The 24896-nt window shown below is 39.8% G+C and overlaps 1 protein-coding gene across 1 annotated transcript; it reads right to left on the reverse strand.

Annotated features, from left to right (window-relative positions):
* Window positions 1–7967: 7967 nt before the first annotated feature.
* Window positions 7968–15015, reverse strand: asb3 (ankyrin repeat and SOCS box containing 3). Its single transcript, XM_066665686.1, has 10 exons — window positions 14595–15015; window positions 13164–13421; window positions 11168–11326; window positions 10956–11068; window positions 10707–10839; window positions 10313–10490; window positions 9669–9875; window positions 9311–9580; window positions 9014–9147; window positions 7968–8832 (listed from the first exon to the last, which is right to left on the reverse strand). Exons 2-10 carry the CDS (start codon window positions 13363–13365, stop codon window positions 8663–8665), a joined length of 1566 nt encoding a protein of 521 aa, XP_066521783.1. The 5' UTR covers window positions 13366–13421; window positions 14595–15015; the 3' UTR covers window positions 7968–8662.
* Between the last annotated feature and the right edge of the window lie 9881 nt (window positions 15016–24896).

Below are 24896 nucleotides of genomic sequence, written 5' to 3' on the forward strand. Positions count from 1 at the left end.
TTCAGAGCCTGTTTCTATAAACGGGAATGAGCCATAACTCAGTTCAGCAAGACGGTGATGATTGAGGAGTAGAGGCGCTTGTTTTTTTAACCATTTACCGTGGGTTCATATATTCAAATATTTAAACAGTACAGGTAAATTTGATGTGAAAATGGCACACGTATACATCTTATCACTGTTGAAAATTCCCATATTCATAGAAATGTTCTTTGTATGCAGCATGGATTGTAAAATCTGGACATATTTTATGAACTGTTGGTTCACTTACAAAACTTGGATCATCCATTTTAGGCCAAAATGTACACCTAAAGGACTTGCAGACAAGGTGTTATTACAAGCCCTTCCTCTGAGTTGCAAATTAATGCTTGGGCACAATATGGGAAATGATCTGCACTGTATAAAAACTTTTACATTTAAAAGTGGAATTTCAAATTTAATGTCATCTTATTCTCGTAATGTGTTACTAATGTCACTCAGCATTTGTGTGACTGGGTGCGCTCGACTGTCTTGATTAATGTAGTCCAAATATGCTTTAATCCCGGAGTTCCATAAATCAGATCCCTTAAATCAAGCAGTCTGAAACTATTTTAACCCATTACTTAGAACTGAAAACAAAGTGATATGCATTCCATTATATATATATATATATACATACACACACACACACACACACACATATACAGGGGTTGGACAATGAAACTGAAACACCTGTCATTTTAGTGTGGGAGGTTTCATGGCTAAATTGGAGCAGCCTGGTGGCCAGTCTTCATTAATTGCACATTGCACCAGTAAGAGCAGGATGTGAAGGGTTAATTAGCAGAGGGTAAGAGCACAGTTTTGCTCAAAATATTGCAATGCACACAACATTATGGGTGACATACCAGAGTTCAAAAGAGGACAAATTGTTGGTGCACGTCTTGCTGGCGCATCTGTGACCAAGACAGGGAGTCTTTGTGACGTATCAAGAGCCACGGTATCCAGGGTAATGTCAGCATACCTCCAAGAAGGACGAAACACATCCAACAGGATTAACTGTGGATGCAAGAGGAAGCTGTCTGAAAGGGATGTTCGGTTGCTGACCCGGATTGTATCCAAAAAACAGAAAACCACAGCTGCCCAAATCACGGCAGAATTAAATGTGCACCTCAACTCTCCTGTTTCCACCAGAACTGTCCGTCGGGAGCTCCACAGGGTCAATATACACGGCCGGGCTGCTATAGCCAAACCTTTGGTCACTCATGCCAATGCCAAACGTCGGTTTCAATGGTGCAAGGAGCGCAAATATTGGGCTGTGGACAATGTGAAACATGTAGTGCTCTCTGATGAGTCCACCTTTACAGTTTTCCCCACATCCGGGAGAGTTACTGTGTGAAGAAGCCCCAAAGAAGCGTACCACCCAGACTGTTGCATGCACAGAGTGAAGCATGGGGGTGGATCAGTGATGGTTTGGGCTGCCCTATCATGGCATTCCCTTGGCCCAATACTTGTGCTAGATGGGCGCGTCACTGCCAAGGACCTCCGAACCATTCTGGAGGACCATGTGCATCCAATGGTTCAAACATTGTGTCCTGAAGGCGGTGCCGTGTATCAGGACGACAATGCACCAATACACACAGCAAGACTGGTGAAAGATTGGTTTGATGAACATGAAAGTGAAGTTGAACATCTCCCATGGCCTGCACCGTCACCAGATCTAAATATTATTGAGCCACTTTGGGGTGTTTTGGAGGAGCGAGTCAGGAAACGTTTTCCTCCACCAGCATCATGTAGTGACCTGGCCACTATCCTGCAAGAAGAATGGCTTAAAATCCCTCTGACCACTGTGCAGGACTTGTAAATGTCATTCCCAAGACGAACTGATGCTGTATTGGCCGCAAAAGGAGGCCCTACACCATACTAATAAATTAATGTGTTTCAGTTTCAGTGTCCAACCCCTGAACATTACTGTGCAAAAAAGCAGAAACCACACTTTATAATCAGCTTTTTTTATATAATCAGTTTTTAAATTATTAGTTTTTCAGAGTCAGTGGAAAGGAAGCAGAAATAATGAGCCTATATTTAACAGAAAAACTTTTTCCATTTTGAAAACTAAACTTTAATGTCAGGATGGAGAGAACCACCTGTTGATTTGTAAGCTTGATTTACTCCTCTCAATAATTAATTCATTCATTATCTGTAAGCACTTATCCAGTTCAGAGTCGCGGTGAGTCCAGAGCCTACCTGGAATCATTGGGCGCAAGGTGGGAATACACCCTGGAGTGGGCGCCAGTCCTTCACAGGGCAACACACACACATTCACTCACACCTACAGACACTTTTTGAGTCGCCAATCCACCTACCAACGTGTGTTTTTTGTCTGTGGGACGAAACCGGAGCACCTGGAGGAAACCCACGCAGACACAGGGAGAACACACCAACTCCTCACAGACAGTCACCCGGAGCGGGAATCGAACCCACAACCTCCAGGCCCCTGGAGCTGTGTGACTGCGACACTACCTGCTGCGTCATCGTGCCGCCCTCGCAATAATGAAAGCTTAAAATACTGTCCATTAGATGTTTTTAGTGGTCTACTAGTTCTTTGCATCTTTAATTCTGTTTTCCTCTCAGTTCACTTCAACAGCAAATGTTTTAAGCACTCCATTGTTTTTATCACCTGTGTTCACCTTCTTTATGCAAGTGGATTATCTAACATATCATCTTCATAACTTTTACTGAAACGCTTGTTCATTTAGACTGGAAATTCTATAAATAAAGGGGGGTTCCTGACTTTTGACAGCACTGCACCTCCTGTGTACCTACTTTGAGAAGACTAATGCAGACACTAAAAGGGAAGGCACACATAAATACAAGAGTAGTTGGACCAAGAAAAAATACCTTTCATGGCTGGTCTGTAATTGCAGCCACTGCTCTCCCCACCTCTGTGCTGCAATCTCCTCCATCTCCTCTCCTGTCTGGCTCTGTGCTGCACTGATTAACACAACGTCCAGGTGATTGACTGCAGTCATTATTTAAAGGGACGGTTACCTCACCAGGGTGTTACACATTTCTCTCAATCAGCAACTTCTTCACACATTCAGCAAGTAGGCTGCACCTGGAACCCCCATGTGAGGTGAGCATCCACCCAAACCAATTATTCCTGCTAATCTTCTCCTGTAAGTAATGAAGAACATGGACGCTCAGCTAACTTTGAAGCAGTTTAACGCAATATTCACAATCATTCCCCATAGCTTTGTGTGAGCAGTGAGGGTTCCCCCACCCCACACCCCACACCCCCACCAAACCACCACAGCAGCCATGCCTCTTTACGCTCCACAAAACAACAGCTCCATTAAAAAGGCTCATTTCCCCGTGTTTGGTTAGTCCAGCAACAATCCACACACACAAATAAGCACAAAATGACCTGTACAAGAGGTACCACAGAGCAAAGTCAATGATTCAAGAAACTTGAGACATGAGACATGAAACAAAGCAGCCACGTGCAAAAACACATTAGCCTAGCGGTCAGTGGGCGTCAACAAATGAGTCTACTGCCATGCACTCCTACTCTTTCCTTAAAATAACATTCTGGTTTGACACTAGCATTTAAAATGCTACTTGTCATGTTGTATAATATTCTGTAGAGCAGGATTTGCTTCCCTCAACCTCATTAGTTTGTCAGAATTAGCAGTTTAGTGATCTCTCACTACAACACCCATCATGCATTATGTAAATATGTCATACAACCACTGGGTATCCCCAAGCAGTAACAAAGAAATCCACTGATGCAGAAGCTAATAAACACTGACGTGATATTCAGCTTCCTAGCTAATACGCTGGCTATATGGCTTCCTTCTGGATTTGCAGAGAATTTTAAACAGTTTATGCTCAAATATCTGACCCAAAGCTCAATATTCAGTAGTTTGTCATAGTTTCTCCTAGTGAAAATACATCATAAGAAAGGGGTTTTCAATAATCATGAAACTAAACAATGTAATATTGTGACTATCAGTAACCAATCTACTCTGGCGATTACATACACCACATTTCATCCCAGGATTTATTTAATTCATTCATTATCTGTAACTCTTATCCAGTTCAGGGTCGTGGTGGATCCAGAGCCTACCTGGAATCATTGGGCGCAAGGCAGGAATACACCCTGGAGGGGGCACCAGTCCTTCACAGGGCAACACAGACACACACATTCACTCACACACTCACACCTACGCACACTTTTGAGTTGCCAATCCACCTACCAACGTGTGTTTTTGGACTGTGGGAGGAAACCGGAGCACCCGGAGGAAACCCACGCGGACACAGGGAGAACACACCAACTCCTCACAGACAGTCACCCGGAGCGGGAATCAAACCCGCAACCTCCAGGCCCCTGGAGCTGTGTGACTGCAACACTACCTGCTGCACCACCGTGCCGCCCACAGGATTTATTTCATGTTCTTTTTATTTTACACAGTTTTATGACTAAAGATTATGAATATTCACCTCTCCTGTAGAAGAGAATGTCTGCACCTAGTGAACACAACTGAACACTAAAACCACTGTTGTCCTTTTAAATGTACATTTACACTGTGTGTTCCTTTAGTGACCAGTAATGTACCTCTACTGTGCCTTTATTTCTGAGGGTGTAGGAAGCCAGTAGACATGTTTACAACAGATATATTGTAACAATGTCTACACTGTGCATTCATTTCAGGGATCCAATCCCAAAGTAAACTTGAGCAGTGATAGCCCCATCAAAAAATGCAGACAAAAGGCTGAGACCTGTACTAAACCACTGCAATAGTGTTCTGTAAATTATTAGAGGCAGCTGTTTTCAACACAACTGAAATGATAACAGTTCAGCTTGTCACAACATCGACTTTCATCTGTCAGCACTCACAGTCACTGGGATAACCTACATAAGCAAACTGTGTAGGATTTAGAGTTCAGAGAAACATTGGCAAACGCAGTTTGCCTCTTCAAGCAAATCATTTAATGGATATTTTCCATCAGCAGGTCGCCAGGCAACGGTGTCCTAGTGATCCAAATCCAGAGTGAGAAAAGGATAATGAGCTGATAAGAGCATTGGGTGCCTTCACCACATTTCACAATGAACCTGAACCCAGCAGCACACTGTAAAGAAGAATACACCCATTATACACCATGTTGATTTAGGAAAAGAACTGAGAAACAACATTCTGTTTCACATATAGCACTCTTTAAATGCACTCAAATCAAACAGACACAAGGACAAACTCTGGATTCTAGAACACAAAGCGTTCCTGCACAATAAAAAAAACTACACTAAATGGTCCCCACTGAGCTGGTATTGTTAAATCTAAAAGGAGAGCTGGAATGTGCACATGCGCCTTTGTTACGCCAAGCATTTCTTTATGGAACAAAGCACCAAGGAAACTGAGCTAGCTGCATGCCACACTGTGTGATGATACTGCCTGGAAGCTCGAGTCTGCATCTCAAAGCCTCTTCTTCCATGTAGTGTTCAAAGTCCTGCTGCATTCCCCTGGAATCAGTGTGCTTCACAGCGTGAGGGGTGTCAGGCATTAAACAAACCAGGCTCAGGAGTCAAACAGGGTGAAATGGCTCTGGGGCTGGGTGTTAGATTGGTTACTCATACAACCCCTACATCGCATCCAAAGATTGATACATTTTACATTATGTGGCATAAATTATGTAGGCTACAGGGCCTATTCTAGGCATCAGTCCTCTGCATCGGGGTCCAGTATCAGAAAGAGTCACCGCCAAATATCCAAGGTAATACCCTGTTGAAATTTAAGGGGAAACCTCCATCTGTTTTTAAATTTGCAAAATCAGGGGATGATTATAGGGCAAATATTTCATTGCCTGTAAAATCTCTCAATCTTAAAAAGCAAGGTGTTATACAGTAGAAGTGAGTGTGTGAGACTCGGGAGTAGACAGAGTTAGAAATAGGGAGAGAGAAAAAAAATGTGAAGCTATATATATATATAACGAGAGAGAGAGAGAGAGAAAACTCAAAATCCTGATTGCAAATCAAAGCCTTAACTGTTGGACCAAAGCTTACCTGCACTACAAGGGGACCTTAATGCACATGATTGCTGATGCCTCGCATTCAGGGGGTCTCCCACAGAGAGAGAGCCTGATTGTCTCGAGTAAGCCTCAGAGTTCCTCAGCCTCTACTTTGCTCAGAATTCAGAAAAGCAGGATGTAGGAGCTGAAATGGCTCCCATCTTCAGAGTGCTCCAAGTGGCTTCTGACAATATCAAGACTTAGACAGGTTCTCCCCCTGCTGTTGGCATGTGGTATTATAACCTACCCTCAATAAAAGTCCTCTTCTAAAGAATAGACTTCGCTGCACCTTTTAAGGAGCTGAGAACTGATCAAACACGCAGCCAAGTTTAAATCAATTACATTGGATCTTTAGTGCAACCCTGCTCACTGTGTTTAACATATGTGGGAGTGAAACAAATGGACTTTCTACTGAGGCCAGCATCTATTTCCTTGAGGACCAAATGTACACAGAATCACTTGGAGGATGTTCACAGCTTTTAGCATTACAAAAACAAAAACCACAAACTTGAACATACAAACTTCATGAAATTTACCTTGGAGAATTTATTTATGTATTTAATTTTTTTGAAATAATAATGTTATTCCAGAACATGTGCAGGAAAAATAATGGAGTCACTCAGAACAAGAAAAACAGGGAATCACCCTGGCATCTCTAAAACAAATACCAGCACAAGCCTAAAACTGCAAAGGACTAGAGTTCTTATAGACCTCCATGAGCTGTTTGACTTGGCAAACTTCATGAACACATAGCCCCAGAGGGGTCAACCAAAGCAATTTTAACGGCAATTTAAGGCGTATATAACACCTTCAAGAATGAAATTCAACATAGAGTCTGATTACAGATACTGGTTGTTTCTAGGCAGCTGTGTCTGAATCTTGGTTGGAAGTTATAACAGGTAGCTTCATGATAGAAAACCCAAAAGTAAAATGTTTTGGAAAAAAACAGGAGTCAGACTTGATGACAGGACTGTAAGACACAGACTGAATGAAATGGGATTTGCTTTTAGAAAAGACAAATGAAAAACAACACTAACACCTAAACCGAAGGAAACAAGGTCACAGTGGTCTAATGACAAGCAATCATGGAGCGTGAATAACTGGATAGATGTGATATTCGGTGATGAATCACAAATCTACCTCAGCCAGGAAGATGATGCTGGGGCTGTTTTTAGTGCTGTTCTAGTGAAACATAGAAAGACTGTCAGCAAAGTCAAATTTCCCACTGCATGATGACTGCTTTTACCATAATTTATGCTGAAATTTTGGACTCTTTTCTTGTTCCATTGATAAAAAAGAGTTTTTGTGATGATGTCAACTTTCAGAGATAATAATGTTTCTTGCTACAGAGAAAAAAGCATATCTTCATAGTCAACTTATCAACATAATGGCATGGCAAACAGACCATATCTCAATTGACAATTCATGAAAGGAAATAAATAAATAAATAAAAGGTCTATGACAAAGCACTCTTTTGCAAAGCTGATCTGAATTCTTAAACCATTAGTTAAGTCAATTCTTTCAACAATTATGGCCTGAGAAGTAGTGATTTTTTTGTTTTTGGTTTTATGTATTGTCCAGAAGATGGCATGGTGGAGCAGCAGGTAGTGTCGCAGTCACACAGCTCCAGGGAGCTGGAGGTTGTGGGTTCGATTCCCGCTCCGGGTGACTGTCTGTGAGGAGTGTGGTGTGTTCTCCCTGTGTCTGCGTGGGTTTCCTCCAGGTGACTGTCTGTGAGGAGTGTGGTGTGTTCTCCCTGTGTCTGCGTGGGTTTCCTCCAGGTGACTGTCTGTGAGGAGTGTGGTGTGTTTTCCCAGTGTCTGCGTGGGTTTCCTCCGGGTGCTCCGGTTTCCTCCCACAGTCCAAAAACACACGTTGGTAGGTGGATTGGCAACTCAAAAGTGTCCGTAGGTGTGAGTGAATGTGTGTGTCTGTGTTGCCCTGTGAAGGACTGGCGCCCCCTCCAGGGCGTGTTCCTGCCTTGCGCCCAATGATTCCAGGTAGGCTCTGGACCCGTGACCCTGAATTGGATAAGCGGTTACAAATAATGGATGGATGGATGGATATTGTCCGGAATAAAATAAAAAGTTCTCTCATTACATTAAAATAGGAGAAAAAAAAGACCATTCTGCACACTATTGAAAACTAGTGTGAAGCACGAAATTATAATGGCAAAAAATTTATTTTAAAAGTATTCTACGTGAAAACAAAAATACTAGAAAATATAAAATAAGACCACAAAGAACAGACATGTATCGGACTGAATGGTCATGCGTCAGTCCGTAATTAGCATTGGAAGAGAGTATGCGTCCTGTGCCTGTGTGACCTTGGAGGCAGATAGAGAAGAGAGCTGCTGAGAAGGAGAAGGGAGATAACGAGGCAGACCAAAGACATGAAGCAGAGGTGAATTTCAACTCCAGCTCAGTTTAAAGGCCGGCCATGTAAGAGGAGAATAAACTTGAAAAGAAAAAATTTTTTCCTCTCACCAGAGCTTTTGACTTGGTGTAATGAACTGAACCAGGGTGCAATTTCAGGAGACAGTCGTTTAAGTTTTATTAAGATATATATACACAAAATACTGCAGTGGAGCAAGGCCGATCACTTAATTAGCCCTAACTGTCAGTCAGGCGGCTGTGTAGGTGTAGGCACTGGAGATGTCACTGAACTGGAGGTAGTCCTGCAGCAGCATTGGAACAGGCAGCTGCTGAACAAAGGAGGATTTAGACAGAGCATCGCTGCCCACAGCAGCTCGTACTGCCAGTCTACACAGATGACTCAGAGCAGGAACACTCTCTGGAACACACAGAAAGGCGATTACTCTACCATGGCAACAGATACATATAATGTATAGAGCTCTCTCTCTTTTACTGGATATATGTGAAAACCCCTAATTAAAGGGCAAAGGTAAAGTTAACTACAGATTAGAGACAATGCAGGTTGATAGCGGGTTTTTTTTCTAAATAGCTGTATTTACCAAAATGTTTCTGTGGGGTCCAGGTTCCCTCTGCTTGACGGCGAGAGAGAATCTGAAGCTTTGTGGAAGGCAGAGTCTTCCAATTAATAAACTCGAGCAAGAAATTAAGTACCCTGTTCTCTGCCTCTTCAAGCCTGCATACAATTAAAACACCACACATGAAGAGGAGGAGAAAAAACACATTTCTTTCACTGTAAATGTAGAAAATAACACTTTCTTTGTCTTTTACATTTTTATTTATTTATTAAATCAAGGCTGACTGACATAAATCAATTTGTGATTTGTTTGATTTCTTACATTTTATGCTGAGTGAGAAGCGTGGGGTCCAAGCCTGCTTTTAGCAGCAGGGGGAGCCAAAATGGAGCACTGGGGACTTCTTTCAGTGCTGCCTGGACCAGCTCCCCCAGATGGTCCCCCTCAGGGAGGCCAGCATGCTCCAGGATCAGTGGCAGATGTTCAGGTACATGGCCCTGAAGTGCAAAGACATATGTGGGCATAGTGACATGTGCCCCAGCTGCCAACAGCATCTGAGCAATCTCACGACTCTGGTGGCAGTCACTGTCCAAACTGAGAGATGGAGAAATAGATAGAATTATAGTACACGCTACCAAATATGTTGGGAACTTAAATATTGTACAAGTATCTGTATTCATACTTCCAAGAGTTACACCACAGTGCCATGTCCAAAGGACAGGAGTATCCAAACTGACTGCAACTCTGTGCATTTGGGCTGAAGCCCTCCCTGAGCAGAGGGCGCAGGCTGTCCGCTTGACCACTGAGCACTGCTAGGTATACAGGGCTGACCTTCCCCTCACCCTGGTCACAGTCCCTGCCCGTCACAGGGATCAGTTTCTGCAGAATACTGTAGGGAGTTACAGGGAACAACGATGAAGACTCGTGTGTACATAACACAACCTGCTAATAGCAGTATTTTCACAGAAACTGCAGTAAGATCCTCAGACTCATTCAGTTCCCTTAAGGATGCATTTTACAAACATCTACAACCTTAATAAACAGACAAGATATCTTGTTTTCTAGCAGTAATATTGTCTTTGTGTTTTTCTGCTTTAACCAAGTACCAAGAATAAAATAGCATGGATTCACCTGCTATTTGCTATCTGTCCAAAAGCATTGAAGTCTCTCAAAATCTCATTACCCAATAAAATCTTGTTTTAGAGACTACCGTGGCACCATTGTAGGAAGCAAGTATGCAGGTTTTAAAACCAGTTTCTGGGCCCATGCTGTGAAAATGGTCACACAACATTAATAACATGTATGTCACTAGTTTGCCTACCGTACCTATGACGACTGAACTGGGCTGCAGCATGGATGGGAAGTTGCCATTGATCTTCATTGCAGTAAAGGTTTGGGTCAGCCTTATGTGCCAGAAGAAGCTCCACACAGGATAAATGGCCCTCTTGAGAAGCGATGAATAGTGGGGTGGCCAGGTCCTTCGCCTGACAATTTACATTCGCACCTGCAGGAATTAGAGGTGAATATCACTCACAATGGCAAATTTACTATTCAGCTACATTAGATTGGTTCATTTTTTTCATTTACACTGCCTCTGCAACCAAACAACTTAATAAAATGTACTGTGTGGAGCTGAACTGAAACATAAATAAGAAAATTCATCCTGTAGGCCAATATATATATACAGCGGCTTGGTAAATCACTGAAAATGCAACCTCACCAGCGTTTGCAATGACCGCTAGACACTCATGACGTCCATACTGTGCAGCAACGAACAAAGGTGTGATCCCATAGTCATCCACAGCCTCAAGTGAACACACACTCACCAGGAATTTCACAATCTCTATGTGGCCCTGAGAACAGTGACAGCAATGACTTTCATTCTGCTTCTGCTTTCGAGGGCTAATAATTCAGTTGTTTACTATGTGTCAAATAACTTTAACAATTCTTGGCGGTATCTAGTCAGTACCTTGTAAACTGCCTGATGGAGACAAGACCAGCCAGAGGTGGAATGAGTTCCATTGACCTCTGCTCCTTTACTGACCAACAGCTCCACTACTTCTTTATGCCCACCATCGACAGCTTAACAAAAGGCCGGAAAAACAAGAAATTGAAACAGTAAATTATACAGGACACAAATTAGAATACTAAGCAATATATGCCCAAATTGTTTTATCTTACCAGCAAAGAGAGGGCATGAGAGGTCATTGGACATCTTATTGATATCAGCACCTCCATTTATAAGTCGGTTAGCCGCTTTAACGTGTCCATTCATTGCAGCAAAATACAGAGGGGTTTCTGAGTTGTGCGTCAGGGAGTTGACATAGTCTTCACAGATTTCTGTTAAGAGGCAAAACGGCTGATTATGTAACATGACAGTCAACATCATCTTCAAAGGCAAAACTAAACAGATTTCAAAAGGTGCACTGCACTTAGGATCTCTCCCTTGTTGTGTCTGATCATTGTACTGTGTAATCATTTCAATAAAGTATCAAAACAATCATCACAATAGTGTATCACAGTCATCTGATGTCAATGGTCTATAAATTGCTCCATTAATCTAGATTTAAAACACTGTTAAACACACAAGGAGAGTACATTGCAGTTAATGATTAGTGTATGTGTTGTGCTTTGCAATATGTTTATTTTGATATTTGATTTTCAGTGGGTTGGAATAAACCTTAATTCACTGTTTAACACAAGGACATGCTACTTTGCAATCTTTAGTGTTTATGTATTTTCTAATTAACATAATTAACACATTACAAAATACACATTTAAGGCTACATTGATTCTATGATTATAAAAATTAATCAGTGCAGATTTTCTATTTTAAATGCAGCAAAACGGCACAGTTATATGTACAGTAATTATGACAAACATTTGTATAGTCTGTACACACAGAAACAATACTATATAATTGCCTTTCATCACAAAAATAAAATGTGTTTAGTACAGACAGATCTTTGAATGATGACAGAAGCAAAGGCAGATAAAGTCAAGAAAGAAAAATTGCAGATAGCACTTTTATAACTAATTGCCGTACATGGCAAAGGTCATGTCAATAAAAGTCTAGACACCGGAAAACAATGTAACAACCGAGTGATGATGAGTACAATGTAGCATTACTGATCTGTCACTTGAAATTAAATAAAACTATTAAGTTAGAGACTTATGCTCTCCAGTCTCTCAAGAGGAAAACAGTAGTGCCTGGAATTACCTGCAGCAGTTCAAACAAATGTGTATCCAAAGAAAAAAACAACTAATAACTCTGAGGGGACTAGACCATTCATTCATTATCAGTAACAGCTTATCCAGCTCAGGGTCGCGGTGGGTCCAGAGCCTACCTGGAATCATTGGGCGCAAGGCAGCAATACACCCTGGAGGGGGCGCCAGTCCTTCACAGGGCAACCCACACACTCATACTTTCACACCTACGGACACTTTTGAGTTGCCAATCCACCTACCAACGTGTGTTTTTGGACTGTGGGAGGAAACCTGAGCACCAACTCCTCACAGACAGTCACCCGGAGCGGGAATCGAACCCTCAACCTCCAGGTCCCTGGAGCTGTGTGACTGCGACACTACCTGCTGCACCACTGTGCCGCCCGGGACTAGCTCAGTGAGCTGTAAAAACAGATCAGGCTCAACATCCATTTTGTTATGGTACATTGTCATCTCTTTGGCAAGTGGTAAACAAAGGTCTTACCTGCGTTTGCAATGCACGTCTTAGCATGGCAAGATGTTTCTTGGGATTTGAAAACTGGGGTTGCAATATTCTTTATTATGGATGCACACTGCTTCAGATCTTTAAACTGATATTTGTCCACATGGTATTGTGTTAATTGCAAAACACAAAGTGATTTTATTTAAAATGAATTGTGAAAACTTTTAAACAGATGGTGTAATTTACAGATGAAACCTTTAGATTTTCGGTTATTCTGTAATTCCTTTTTTAGTGAATCTAGTACATTTTCAGATGTCATCCCACATTTGGAAACTTTGCTTAACACAGTTTGAGATGTAAAATGTGAGAAAAACCACATACATTCAGTAATAAACAGTGTCAAGCAGATATGATACAGTAAGGTATAGATTTAATTTTCACAGGTATCATGGGCCATTATAAGGTTAATTATCAGGAATAAATAAGTATTTGCAGGTCAAAGGGTCTCACCAGTGGTAGCACCGAGCAGGAGCCGAACACACTGAGCAGACCCAGCTGCAGATGCTTCATGTAATGCGCTCCAGCCACGGTTATCCCTCACATCTGCAGGGTGTCCTCGTCTCAGAAGCTTCTGAACCCGTCTGACATCACCCTGCCGAGCTGCCAGGGACACGGCCGAGCAGGAGTCCGCGTAACATTCAGAGAAATCCATTCAATTAACTCCTCATTCTCTCTGATGCTGATTAGTTTTAAACCGCGACAAGGAAACTGCAAACACAGCAGAGTGTCCTCTGTTATCAGCAAAACTTTAATTTAAAGATTATCAGATAGATGTTTAAATAATTTTAGCCAAGTAGACACACAAAATGTAAATCAAACGCACCCACTCCAGTAAAAATCAAGTCTATATCCCTTTTAACATGGCCGTTGTTTATGCTCTACAAAGCGTCATAAGAAAAATAAGCATTCAATGCCATGGCAAAACATTCCTGCTTTGAAACAGCCTCAACTGGCAGATTTAATCAGCCAGAGTTTCCCAGTAAACAAGGAACGTCCCTGGACGTTAAAAATGGGTCTAAAGTAGTCAGTGGACGTCCAAAATCCATCTTAATAAGTTAGTTAAGTGGTGACCAATCGATAACGCCAGTGGAAGTCCAAAATGCGTTTTATACCAGTAATTTATTTCGGGACAAATTAATAACGTCAATGGACGTCCAAAATACGTTTAATGTCTGTGTTTGGACGTCTTTTCAATGTCTGTGTTTGAACGTCTTTTCAACTTTCATTATCATCCTTAAGAGAACGTTGATTAGACGGCAGTCATTACGTTATTTCAACGTTGAATCAACGGTTAAATGTTTACTGGGTTCTTACGTCATACATATCCCGTCAACCTGCAAGTCAGGGAATAAACCATTTGCATCTGCTTGTACAGAATGAAGGTGAAGATGCAAGTTACATCTAAGTCACTTTTAGTGATATATCATTATTGTATCATTTTTAATTCAACACTGGGTAATTATGCTAAGTTTAATCGATGGATGTACGGGGAAGTTAACTAAGGTTAAGTGATGCTAGCTGAACGAAGCAATATTTAAACCCACATTTTAAACGGCGTAGAGACTCAAAAAAAATCTAATCATTTATTTTACAAAATCTGTGAGAAAATTAACGTTTGAGCATTGTTTCAGTGTCTAAGTCACAAACTAATGTTAGCTATATACATTGCACTGCACTTGCCTTGCCTAATCATTGTGTAACGTTGGGTTTAGTTTATTGTCCACTTAGATAAGTATCAATATTTTGTTATCTAGCTAGCGCTATATATGTTAGCAAAAAACAAAACAAAACCCAAATGCGCATTAACCAGTTCATCAAACTGACACTGATCCCTGGCACCTATTGTAAACAATATATTTCTACCGCGGGATTTAAACTTACCGGTGATATTTACTGAATGAGGACAGGTCCAGGTATTTCGCCATTTCCCATGTCAAATACTGAACTAGTTTCAGCTGCTTAGATTCATCTTTACAGACTCGTCTACTGGAGACAGAACTGCTCTACGAACAGACCGCGGTAAAAAGTCGAGAAGCTGAACCGTGAAATCGCCGCCGAAATCGGGAAACATTGATTACGCTGAAGAGAAGCAGGGTTTGAATGGTCGCATCTCATTTGACTCCTTACTCTCTCTACTTAGTGTAGTAGGTAGGTCATAGATCTGTAATTTTAATAAACAGATAATGCGTACATTTTCAGAAAGAGAGTTCTTCCGACTTATAACTGACTAAACTGGTTTTATTTAAGTTATTTAGCTGGCCGGTTGAAGAAGCCTTTAATTCATAAATTGTCAAGTGCACTGCGTAGGGCACATGAAGCCATTTGAAATTTGGCCTATCTGCACTAGTCTGTGGGCAAGCAGAGGCAAGTCAAGCGGTCTCTAGAAGGATGTAGAAAACAGAGTTTCAAAATAAAAGCCATAGCAATACGGCGCAAGTTGCACTCAATTTATCCAGAGCCCGACTGAAGGCTGACCGTTTGAGTTAGAGACAATCAGAAAATCTAATGCTGCCCAGATATAAAAAGCACCCTAATACATATAATAACAACCCACACTGCGTATTTAATATGTTAAGAACACACATATGTGAGAATTTGATTTATATTTATTTACACAATAATTAATTTATTATAAATTATTAATTATAATAAATGTATAATTATAATTTACATATTTATTATTTTTTAAATGTAATTAATTTAGTTTAAATATTATTGCATATATATTTTTTATTATTATTATTTTAATGTGCTAGAACTAAGTGAAATAAGTAGTCATTGTGCAGTGTCCCAAACATGTCATAAACCTAAAGATCTAGTCCTGTCAAAGGAATTAGGACTTCCAATTTTTTCACATTTAAGGCTTTACTGTAAGCCTACTGTAATTATAAAATTACTCTTCCCCTCATGACTAATCAGGAGTACACTCATATTGACCTATAACTCACACCATATCTGGAAGTGGTCAACATTTGACCACATTTAAGCCCAAGCAAAGGATTTTTCAGTAGGAGTGCACACTAGTTAAATCACACAATCTGGTTAGTGTAATGCTAGCATCTGTATTTCTGTACTGTGAGGATGTTTGTCCTTCCAGTTGCTGTTATTAGTCAAGCTGATCACTCAGGGACTGCTGGCCAATTCTGTGTAGCCCAGTGTTCAGAAATGTCAGTTTTTGCAGAAATACATTTCATGCTGTCCTTGAGATGTCAATGGAGTCTTACTTTATATAGCCCAATGCTTTTTTTTGGGCCCATTTTTGTACTGATATCCCACAGGAGATATTCTCACAGCCTACAGCATAGTTGTCGTACTTTGTTAGAAAAGTTTAAAAAAAGATGTTAGTTTAATGTTTGAGCTATAGTTTCACAGTGGGCTGCTTGAGTAATACAGATCATATGTCCCTGTGTGAAGAAGTGGCTAGGTAGGATCAGCTGTCATGCATGCAAAGCCAAGAGTTTCATAATCTATTATTGAAAGTCACTTTGTTCAGTAATCGACTTCACTCAGACACTTTAACAATATTTATGCTCTAATTTGGGCTTTCTCTCAAATAAAATAATGATGAATAGCATGAATCACATTTGCAATATATGTGTTTTGAAATTCTATCTAAAGCTAATATATGAAACATTGGTTAAAGTACCTTTTCAAAACCGATGGGTAGGTCTAGACAATAACCTAAATTATTAAACAAAAGAGCCCTGCAGTGTCCTTTCTTGCCATTTCCCAGTCATAAGAACAAAGTTTCAGTTGTTCAGAGGTACTAATCATTTATCAGACCTAAACAGCCTCAATCAACATCGATGAAATATTGTGACCACTTGTTTCTACATTCACTGTCCATTCTTTAATATCCACTGACCATACAGGAGGATTTTGTAGCTCTGCAACACACACTAATATATCACTACCATGTCAGTGAAATATCCAGCACCCAGATCAAGCCAGCTATGTGCTGGTTATGTTGGGTCCGGACAATTAAAGGACAGGAAGAAAGTAGGGAAACAGCATTCAGAGCAACAGGTGGACTACGGTCTGTAATTGTAGAACTACAAAATCCTTCTGTATGATAAGAGATATATGATAAGAGACAGTTAGTATAGAAACAAGGAGGCTAAGCTCATAAAGGTTTGGTTAATCAGTATATATGTAGCTACATTTAATTTACATTTAATTAAAAAAATAGGGAAAAGCAAGCAAAATAAAAGATATAAATATTTATTATTTTTTTGACAGATTTTATTCTTTTTTTCAATCAAAGACATCAATAGGGATATTATATAGGGTTTCTTTTGCTCCATCACAATCCAGTGAAGTTCAATAACATTTAGCCTCATTAATCTATAAAATCTTTTCTCTAGATGTCAGGTGTCCAGACTCTTGTTCTTGTACACCTTTTTTTTAATGTTATGAGTAACAGCTTCTTGACACCTACACATTCTTTCAGACCCATAGTAGGTCTCGTACCCATAGCAAGAGGTGTCTCACAGTGGATAAAGCATCTGTAGAATTTTGTCAGGTCAAAGTTGATGGGTCTTGTTTTTGCTGTATATATGATTAAAGGTGCAAGATTATGCCAGCAGATATCACACTGTCATCTCAGAGCTAAACATTAACAGCCACACTTCAGCCACATCCTCGTTCCCACCTCAGCCTCACCTACCTTCATGCTGCTGGGAGCAAAAGCTGAAAAAAATCACACTGACTCACTAAATCTGAGCTCATAACATTCACAGCAATTTCATAATATCTGTAACAGCTAAGGTTATTATGCCAGTTACTTAAGAAAACAGATATTGAGCATTATAATAATAATTTGTGCTTTTACATCACGCACAGTGCTTCCAGAGGTCCACAAACACCAACACAAAAGATACTAAACAATGCAGAATATAGAACTCCAGGGAGAACAGGAGTAGTTACTTAGGGGTCTCACTGTTTGGACACAGAATTTTGTCATTCACTGTTGGTGTGAAAGCAGTGCAGCACCGATGCGTAAGAGCACACAGTTCGACTGAGATATCCTCCCCAGTGAGAGTGAGCACAGTTCACAGGCACATGAGGGCTCTCCACTGGCGCATAGGCGATAAAACAGATATTCTCCTTTGGACAGGAGAGCAGAAAATCCCGGCTCTGAAAAATCAGGCCATTGTTGTTTCTTGTCTTCTCTCACTCTGTTAGTGGCTGTTTTTTGTGGAAAACGCATTAATGCGAATTGTTGTGTTGTCCTGATTATTTGGTAGTGGAATCCACCATCTTGCTTAGAGAAACCTGCCCCATTAGTGTGACAGTGACACTAGCTGTAGAGCCACAGTGCCGAACATATGTAAATATATGAAAACGTTTTGTTTTCCAAAATGCCTTTTTATCTGAAAATTTAGCACCATAATAAGAACACATAAAATGTGTAGCAGTAAAAATGAATTTTAAAACTTTTTTTGTAATACTGTATAATATACTCAATACACATGCCAGCATTTTATTCAGCATTAATATTTATTTTGTTTCCACAATTGCAATGTAATATTTTAACTTAGCATTATTTTTGTGCTTGAAACAATTCTTGTTGATAAATCACTTTCATTTTAGTGTGTACTCCACGGCCCATTGTATGTTCAGATAAAAATGAAGTGTTTAGCTTATATAGGTATTTACAGGTGAACTAATGGAATTTTCCTCAACATTCTCTCTCTCTCTCTCTCTCTCTCTCTCTCTCTCTCTCTCTCTCTCTCTCTCTCTCTTTCTCTCATGTGTCACCTCCTTTTGTCACTACTTTAGCACTGCTTCTCACCTTTCCTGAGTCTGTTCACCAGCTGCTGATATGAATGGGCGTATAACTGTATGGGCTGCCATGCAAACATGAATTATTCACCACACCCCTTGAGCATGTGGGCTTGTGTACCCTCATCTGTTTTGAAGACACCACATAGGTGTTTGTGTCCCTAAGTAAGTTAAATCCTTGATTTGATGTCAGCAATGCCAGCAGATTAGGACAAGCAGAAAGGCTAACCAGACCCCCGCCATGCCGCAAATGCACCTAAAAAAGAACAGGTAAGCCCTTCATTACTGCATTGACAACAAGTCAGTGTTTAGGTACCTTTGTGACTTAGTAGATTTTTATTTTAGGATTAAGTGCCAAATTATACAGATAAACTTTTGTATTCTGAATTAAAATAAGGGGGAAAAAAACAAAGTGTATGTTTATGCACATAAAACGTTAATGTGCCTTTTATTTAGGGAATTTGCAGTTTGTTTATATAGGCATCCATTCCCTGATAAACAGGTCAGATTTACCAGCCACACTTTTTTTATCAACAAGATCAGGGGCTAAATGACTGAAACCTAGTACTGATAATGACCATTAGGTCAGGTGCACCTTTCACTTTAGCTGACAGACATGACACTTGATATTGTCCACCTCCTAGAATGGGTCTTTTTACTGTTTGAGTTCACTATGTCAACAGCTTTATGTTTCAGTGTTTAACTGTAAGTACTAATTGATTAAAATCCAATGATAGGAATTACACATAATTTCCTCTACTGTCTCAAAAATCTGCAGGTTATAAATGAAATGTCCTGATATGCAGAAAACAGAAGAAAAGGACATATTATCCAAATTTAATTCCACATTATGTCTCCTGCCAAAACTCCAAGAAAGGTAAGAGGGGGTAAACTGAAAGTAGAAGAAAACAAGAAGGACAAAGAAGTAGCATTTCAAAAAGGGAGGAAGACAGAATCCAAAATTTCTCAAGATACACCTGAGAACAGGCCAAGAAGAAATAAGGCCAAGGGTGGTGAAAAGCAAGCCAAAAAGGTAGTTAGTAAAAAGAATGCCAAAATAAATGGAAAGACTGTCCAAGATGATGAGATACAAGATGAAGAAATTGAACCACCTAAAAGGGTAAGAAGAGGGCGACATCAAAATTGCAGTCCTTTACCTTCTAAGGAGACTACAAATGGAGTCACAGGTAAGGTTGGCAAAGGTAAGGCTGTCAAGCCCAAGTCGAGTTCAAAAACGTCCCCAGCCAAAACAACCTGCAGAACAGCCGTGAAACATGCTAAAAGGTGCAGTAGTTATATAGTGGACTCAGAGGAGGATGAATCTGAGACGGAAAATGAGAAGTCTGAACAACAGAATGAGGAGTCAAGTGAAGAAGAAGAAAAAGAGGAGGAGTCAGAATATGTGGAGGAGACTGCAGAGACAGAAGCAATTAAAGTGAGCAGTGAGGAAGATATATCAGACACAGAGATTAAAACAGGGGAAGAAGTAAATGTTGGAGAAGAGGAAGAAAAAGAGGGCAAACAGGAGAATATAGATGAATCTTCAGACGGTGAATTCAACGAAAAGCCTAAGAAGGAGTCTGTCAGAAGTGAGGAAGAAGTAATATCTCAAGAAGAGATCAGTGATACTGAAAACAAGCAGGAGGAAAGTGCTGTTCGGTTCAAAAAGGTAGAATCACTTGACCTTACTTCACAACTCCAAAGTCAGAAGAAGATGCTGAAATCTAAGATACTACGGAAGAAAGAGCCCACTCCAGCTGAGAACCTTCAAGAAGATTCTGTGCCTTTACAACAAATCCCAATGAAACAAATGACTCTAAGTAAGAGTGAAGCAGTAAAGGGTAAGTCTAAGATCCTACAGCTTGCAGGCAAAACTAAAACAATGAATAAGAAAGAAGAGATACAGAAGGAAGAAGAAAAAGAAGACGAAGAAACAGTGACTCCATCAAAAGCTCCCAAAGGCTTTCTCAACAAACAGTCCAGGATGTTATTCACAATGAAAGGGAAAGGAAAAGACAATAGAACTAAAACAGAATCCATGGAAGACCAATTAGTAGATAAAGGAAATGGAGAAACTGTTGAGAAACAAGAACCAAACATCCAATTGGATAATGTAAAGCTCACTTTAGGAAAGGTAAGGATTGCTTCTCTGAAGTTCAAAGCAAAAAAGATGAAAGATAATGAAGAAACAGCAACTGAAACAACGGAAACTGAAGAAGCAATATCCTCAAAGCCGAATGAGCGCTTACTTGCACGGAAGGGAGGAATGACCACCTTGAGTCGAGTCTCTGGCTGGATACAAAAAAAGATACCCAGGAACATCAGTGTTCGGCGAAAGATTTCTGCAGTCACACAAGCAGTTGGAATCTCAAAATGGTTGCCTGCTTTGGTTGTAAAGAGGAATGATTGCAGAACAAAGTCCAAGAAGAGTCTTCTTCGCCACAGGATGGCCATGAAGATGGCTAGCAGTGCTGTAAAGTCTAAAAAGGAAAAAAGAGAAGATTTAAAGTTAGCAAGAAAAAACAATCCTCATGATGACTCTGTTGATGACCTGAGAAATGTATCTGATGAGCCTTGTTCGTCTCCACAAGATTCAGAAGACAAGGCCAACTCAGGTGATGCCAAATATGCAATTGTCTTCCCTAGAATGAACAAAGTTGACAAAGCCAAAAACACTTCAGATATTCCTACTAGCAATAGCACAGGCAGTGATGCCCCTCCAGAGCGTAAACCGCCTAAGCCTGGTGCTCGTCTGGTGCTTCCAGTGAAGCCAGACTTCAGCCTGCTCAAGTCTGTCAAAAAGACCATCACTAATGGTCACCCGGAAAGAAATCGCAACTCTGAAGATCTTGAGCATGAGAGCAGAAAAGAGGTTAATGTTGACAATAAAACATTAACATTGGACAGCAAAGACAGTGCTAGTGTCCTGAAAGCAGCAAAAGGAAAACTTGGGGGCTCACAGGTCAATCTTACTAAACTATCTATGTCCAGGCCTCTCTTTGTTGAGGCTTCCAATGTAGTGCAAAATAGGGATGAGAATGAACAACATCGGGTAGTTCTGTCTGCAGAGGCTGAGCAACGGGGGGATGGTTTGGGTCCATCTTTTTACCAAGAAGAAGCTGATAGAGAAGTGGCTGAACTGATGAGTGAGGGTGTTTTCCCTTCAAGTATAGAGCTCCACTGGGCTCAGAATCATCAAATGAGTGGTGATCCTCAGGACTGGCTACGCAATGAAAATCTGCTGCCACATCAAACCGTAGAGAAGCTTACAAAGTGGACGGTGTATCAAGATGATGAACATGCCCAAGCAATACACTTTCAGAAAGGCAGGGGTCCATGGGAATCAGAGGATCCTACTCAAAACATGTTGGAAGAAAGACTCAACGGCACTCAGGTATTTAGCATTGTTATTTATTGGTCCTCCAATAAAATTATAACTTAATCTCTTTGAGCATTTTAGTTGTTTTTTTTTTCAATATTTCTATACATTTACATTTGTCTGTGATGATATCACAATGGCTCATGTTTCCTGCATGGAAGTTACAATGTTCCTCTGTAGCCTGCTGATACAGCATACTGCTGTTACTATACTGTGCAATGTACTGTACTGCTGTGCTGGTTTTCATATGTGCTGCTGAGGGGTTATGCTGAGTATGAGTAGTTATTATCCTTATGTCTCACAGAAATCTACTGCTTACATCTCTCTACTCCAGGTTCTCATGCCAGGAAGAAGCCATACTGTGGAGGTGGATGAAGTGGAGGACTTGTCACAATTGGAGTGAGTTACAATAGCCCTTCTCTCACCCATGAAAAATATTCTACCATCTTAGCAATAATATAATTATTGTTTATACGTGTATCAATGGTGCACTGAAAACATAATACTGTAAATTGTACATTGTACATTTCAATAGCTGCTGAGTCTTTCATTTGCTACATGGCAACATATCTACGTTGTTATTTTTGTCATTGCATCAAGAGAGATGCCATGCTTTGTCATGAGTTGTTATAATGCATTGTGTTCTGTAATAAAACAGTATTATTCTACCAATACCAATAATTGACAAGGTAAATGTTTGATATTGACAACTAGAAGTATTTGTAACATGACATGGTTACATTAAAGAACACAAAAAGCATATCTATGTATGACATCAGCAGTAACATTTTTATTGAATAATTATTGTTGTATTAAATAGCAGGATTCAAGGATAGTGTTACCTAAATTCCAACAGTGGAGAGTTAATATTTAAATTGAATTTGAATTTTAAATAGTTTTTTTGTTGTTGTTGTTGTTGTTGTTGTTGTTGTTTTTCTATTTTCTTTAATCAAAACCCATTTGTGTTTGCAGAGAAGTTTGTGAGAGTTCAGTGCTGCTGAATCTGAAGAAGCGTTTTCATCGGGATTCCATTTATGTATGCATTCGTTTTCTTAAACAATAAGCAACATGACCTCACTCAGGTGTAGATTTCCTGTCTAAACTCTTTCAATAGCCTTCCATTTTCCAAAACAGTAAACCCACCACTGGTCTGGTCTAACTTGTAACACAATAATAGCTTCTTTGCAATAGATTTATTTAATAATTTTTCCAAACATAACCCTTAATATATAGACTTATACTTGAAAAGGGCCTCTCTTTACATTGTGCTAAGCTATAGATATTAATGAGCTGTTTCTGAGTGATATTCAGAAATAACTGACACCGGTTCTGTTGCTGATATTGGACAAGCAATAAACACAGAGGAAAAACATATTTCGCAGTAGGGAAAAAGCTTAAATCTTGTTTACAAGAAGCCTGAATCAGTCGTGATAAAACTTCCATGATATGGAAAAAATGTAACCACAGTTACAAAAAACCCAAACCAGGGAGGGGACAAAATGAAAAGAATTGCGGAAAAGAACAGAGACATAATGGGTGGTAAAATCCTAAGCTAAGAAGGTTTTTGCTTGTAAAGTTACAATTTAAGAGATTTCAAACAGCGATGATATAATACTTATTACATATTATAATTATTGTAATATATAATATCTTGTATTCTAACTTTTGCTCTTTTTTGTTTTACGGATTGCAACAGACATACATTGGCAATATGCTGTTGTCAGTCAATCCATTTAAGTTTCTAAATATCTACACAGAGGAACTGAGACTGCAATATCAAGGCAAAGAGAAGCACAGCAACCCACCGTAAGTACTCAGATTGTATGCCTGTGCTGTTCAATTACAGTGTTCTTGTATGATGACAATCAGTTTACTTCCTGTGACACTGTGTTTGACCTTTGTTGAATAATGTGTATAGTCATATATATGCCATTGCGGATGCTGCCTTTTGCCATTCCCAAAACTCCACTCAAGAGCAATGCATTGTCATAAGGTAAGATACTCTATTTATTTCAAATAAAAAAAGTGCAAGTTATTTTTGTATTTTAGGCTTATTGTTCTTTATTAGATAACTTTATTAGATATAAATCCATACAGCGGCCAGAGTGGATCCGGGAAGACTGAAGCAGCTAAACTTATTGTTCACTACCTGAGCTCAGTGTATCAGGGAAGAAATGACAACCTCCGTCAGGTACTCTTAATAATTCATAAACCCATTTCCATTTTTACATTCTCTTTTGACAAGAGGTGGGCAAAAATGTCTTATAAGTCTCCTGCCTTGTCTTCTTAGCCAATGGATGTCTTGCCTATGTTGGAGAGCTTTGGTAATGCCAAAACTATACTCAACAACAACTCTAGCCGTTTTGGCAAATATCTGCACATGCACATACGGCAGTAAGTTTGTCCTACACAATATCTTGTGCATTCTCAGTAGTTCTATGTGACCTTGATTAAAAAAGCAGAGTGATATAAGTTTTCTTCATATTTTTTCCAGTGGTGTTGTTGTTGGGACTTCACTGTCAAAATATCTCCTTGAGAAATCTCGGATTGTCTTCCAGGTACATGTGTTCTGTTTAAACTTTTATGATTTTCTCTTTTAAATTGTACATGCAGCAGTATATTCCTGAGTAAAATATTAAATGTGCCTGCGCATAAAGCATTTAAAATTGTATAAACTAGTAATAATGTTATAAATACTGTAAAGACATGCTGTATTGCATCTCAGAAACTATTTTCCCCTCTGTAGGCCAAAGAAGAAAGAAACTATCATGTGTTTTATGAGCTGCTGGCTGGGATGAATCAATGGGACAAGCAGGATCTATATCTCCAAGGAGCTGAGACTTATTACTATCTCAACCAGGTTTTATTGTGGCCTTAAAAAGTACAGTAATATGAAGAGAAATAATGTAAAACATGATCCTCCAGTATATATACATGCTTCCTAAGAGATACTGTGTGTATATATTGTACTGATCCTTTGTCTTTTAATAAATAATAAAGGGTGGTGCCTGTGAGCTGCA

Source organism: Hoplias malabaricus, chromosome 3 (genome assembly GCF_029633855.1).
Source record: "Hoplias malabaricus isolate fHopMal1 chromosome 3, fHopMal1.hap1, whole genome shotgun sequence".
Taxonomy (NCBI): Eukaryota; Metazoa; Chordata; class Actinopteri; order Characiformes; family Erythrinidae; genus Hoplias; species Hoplias malabaricus.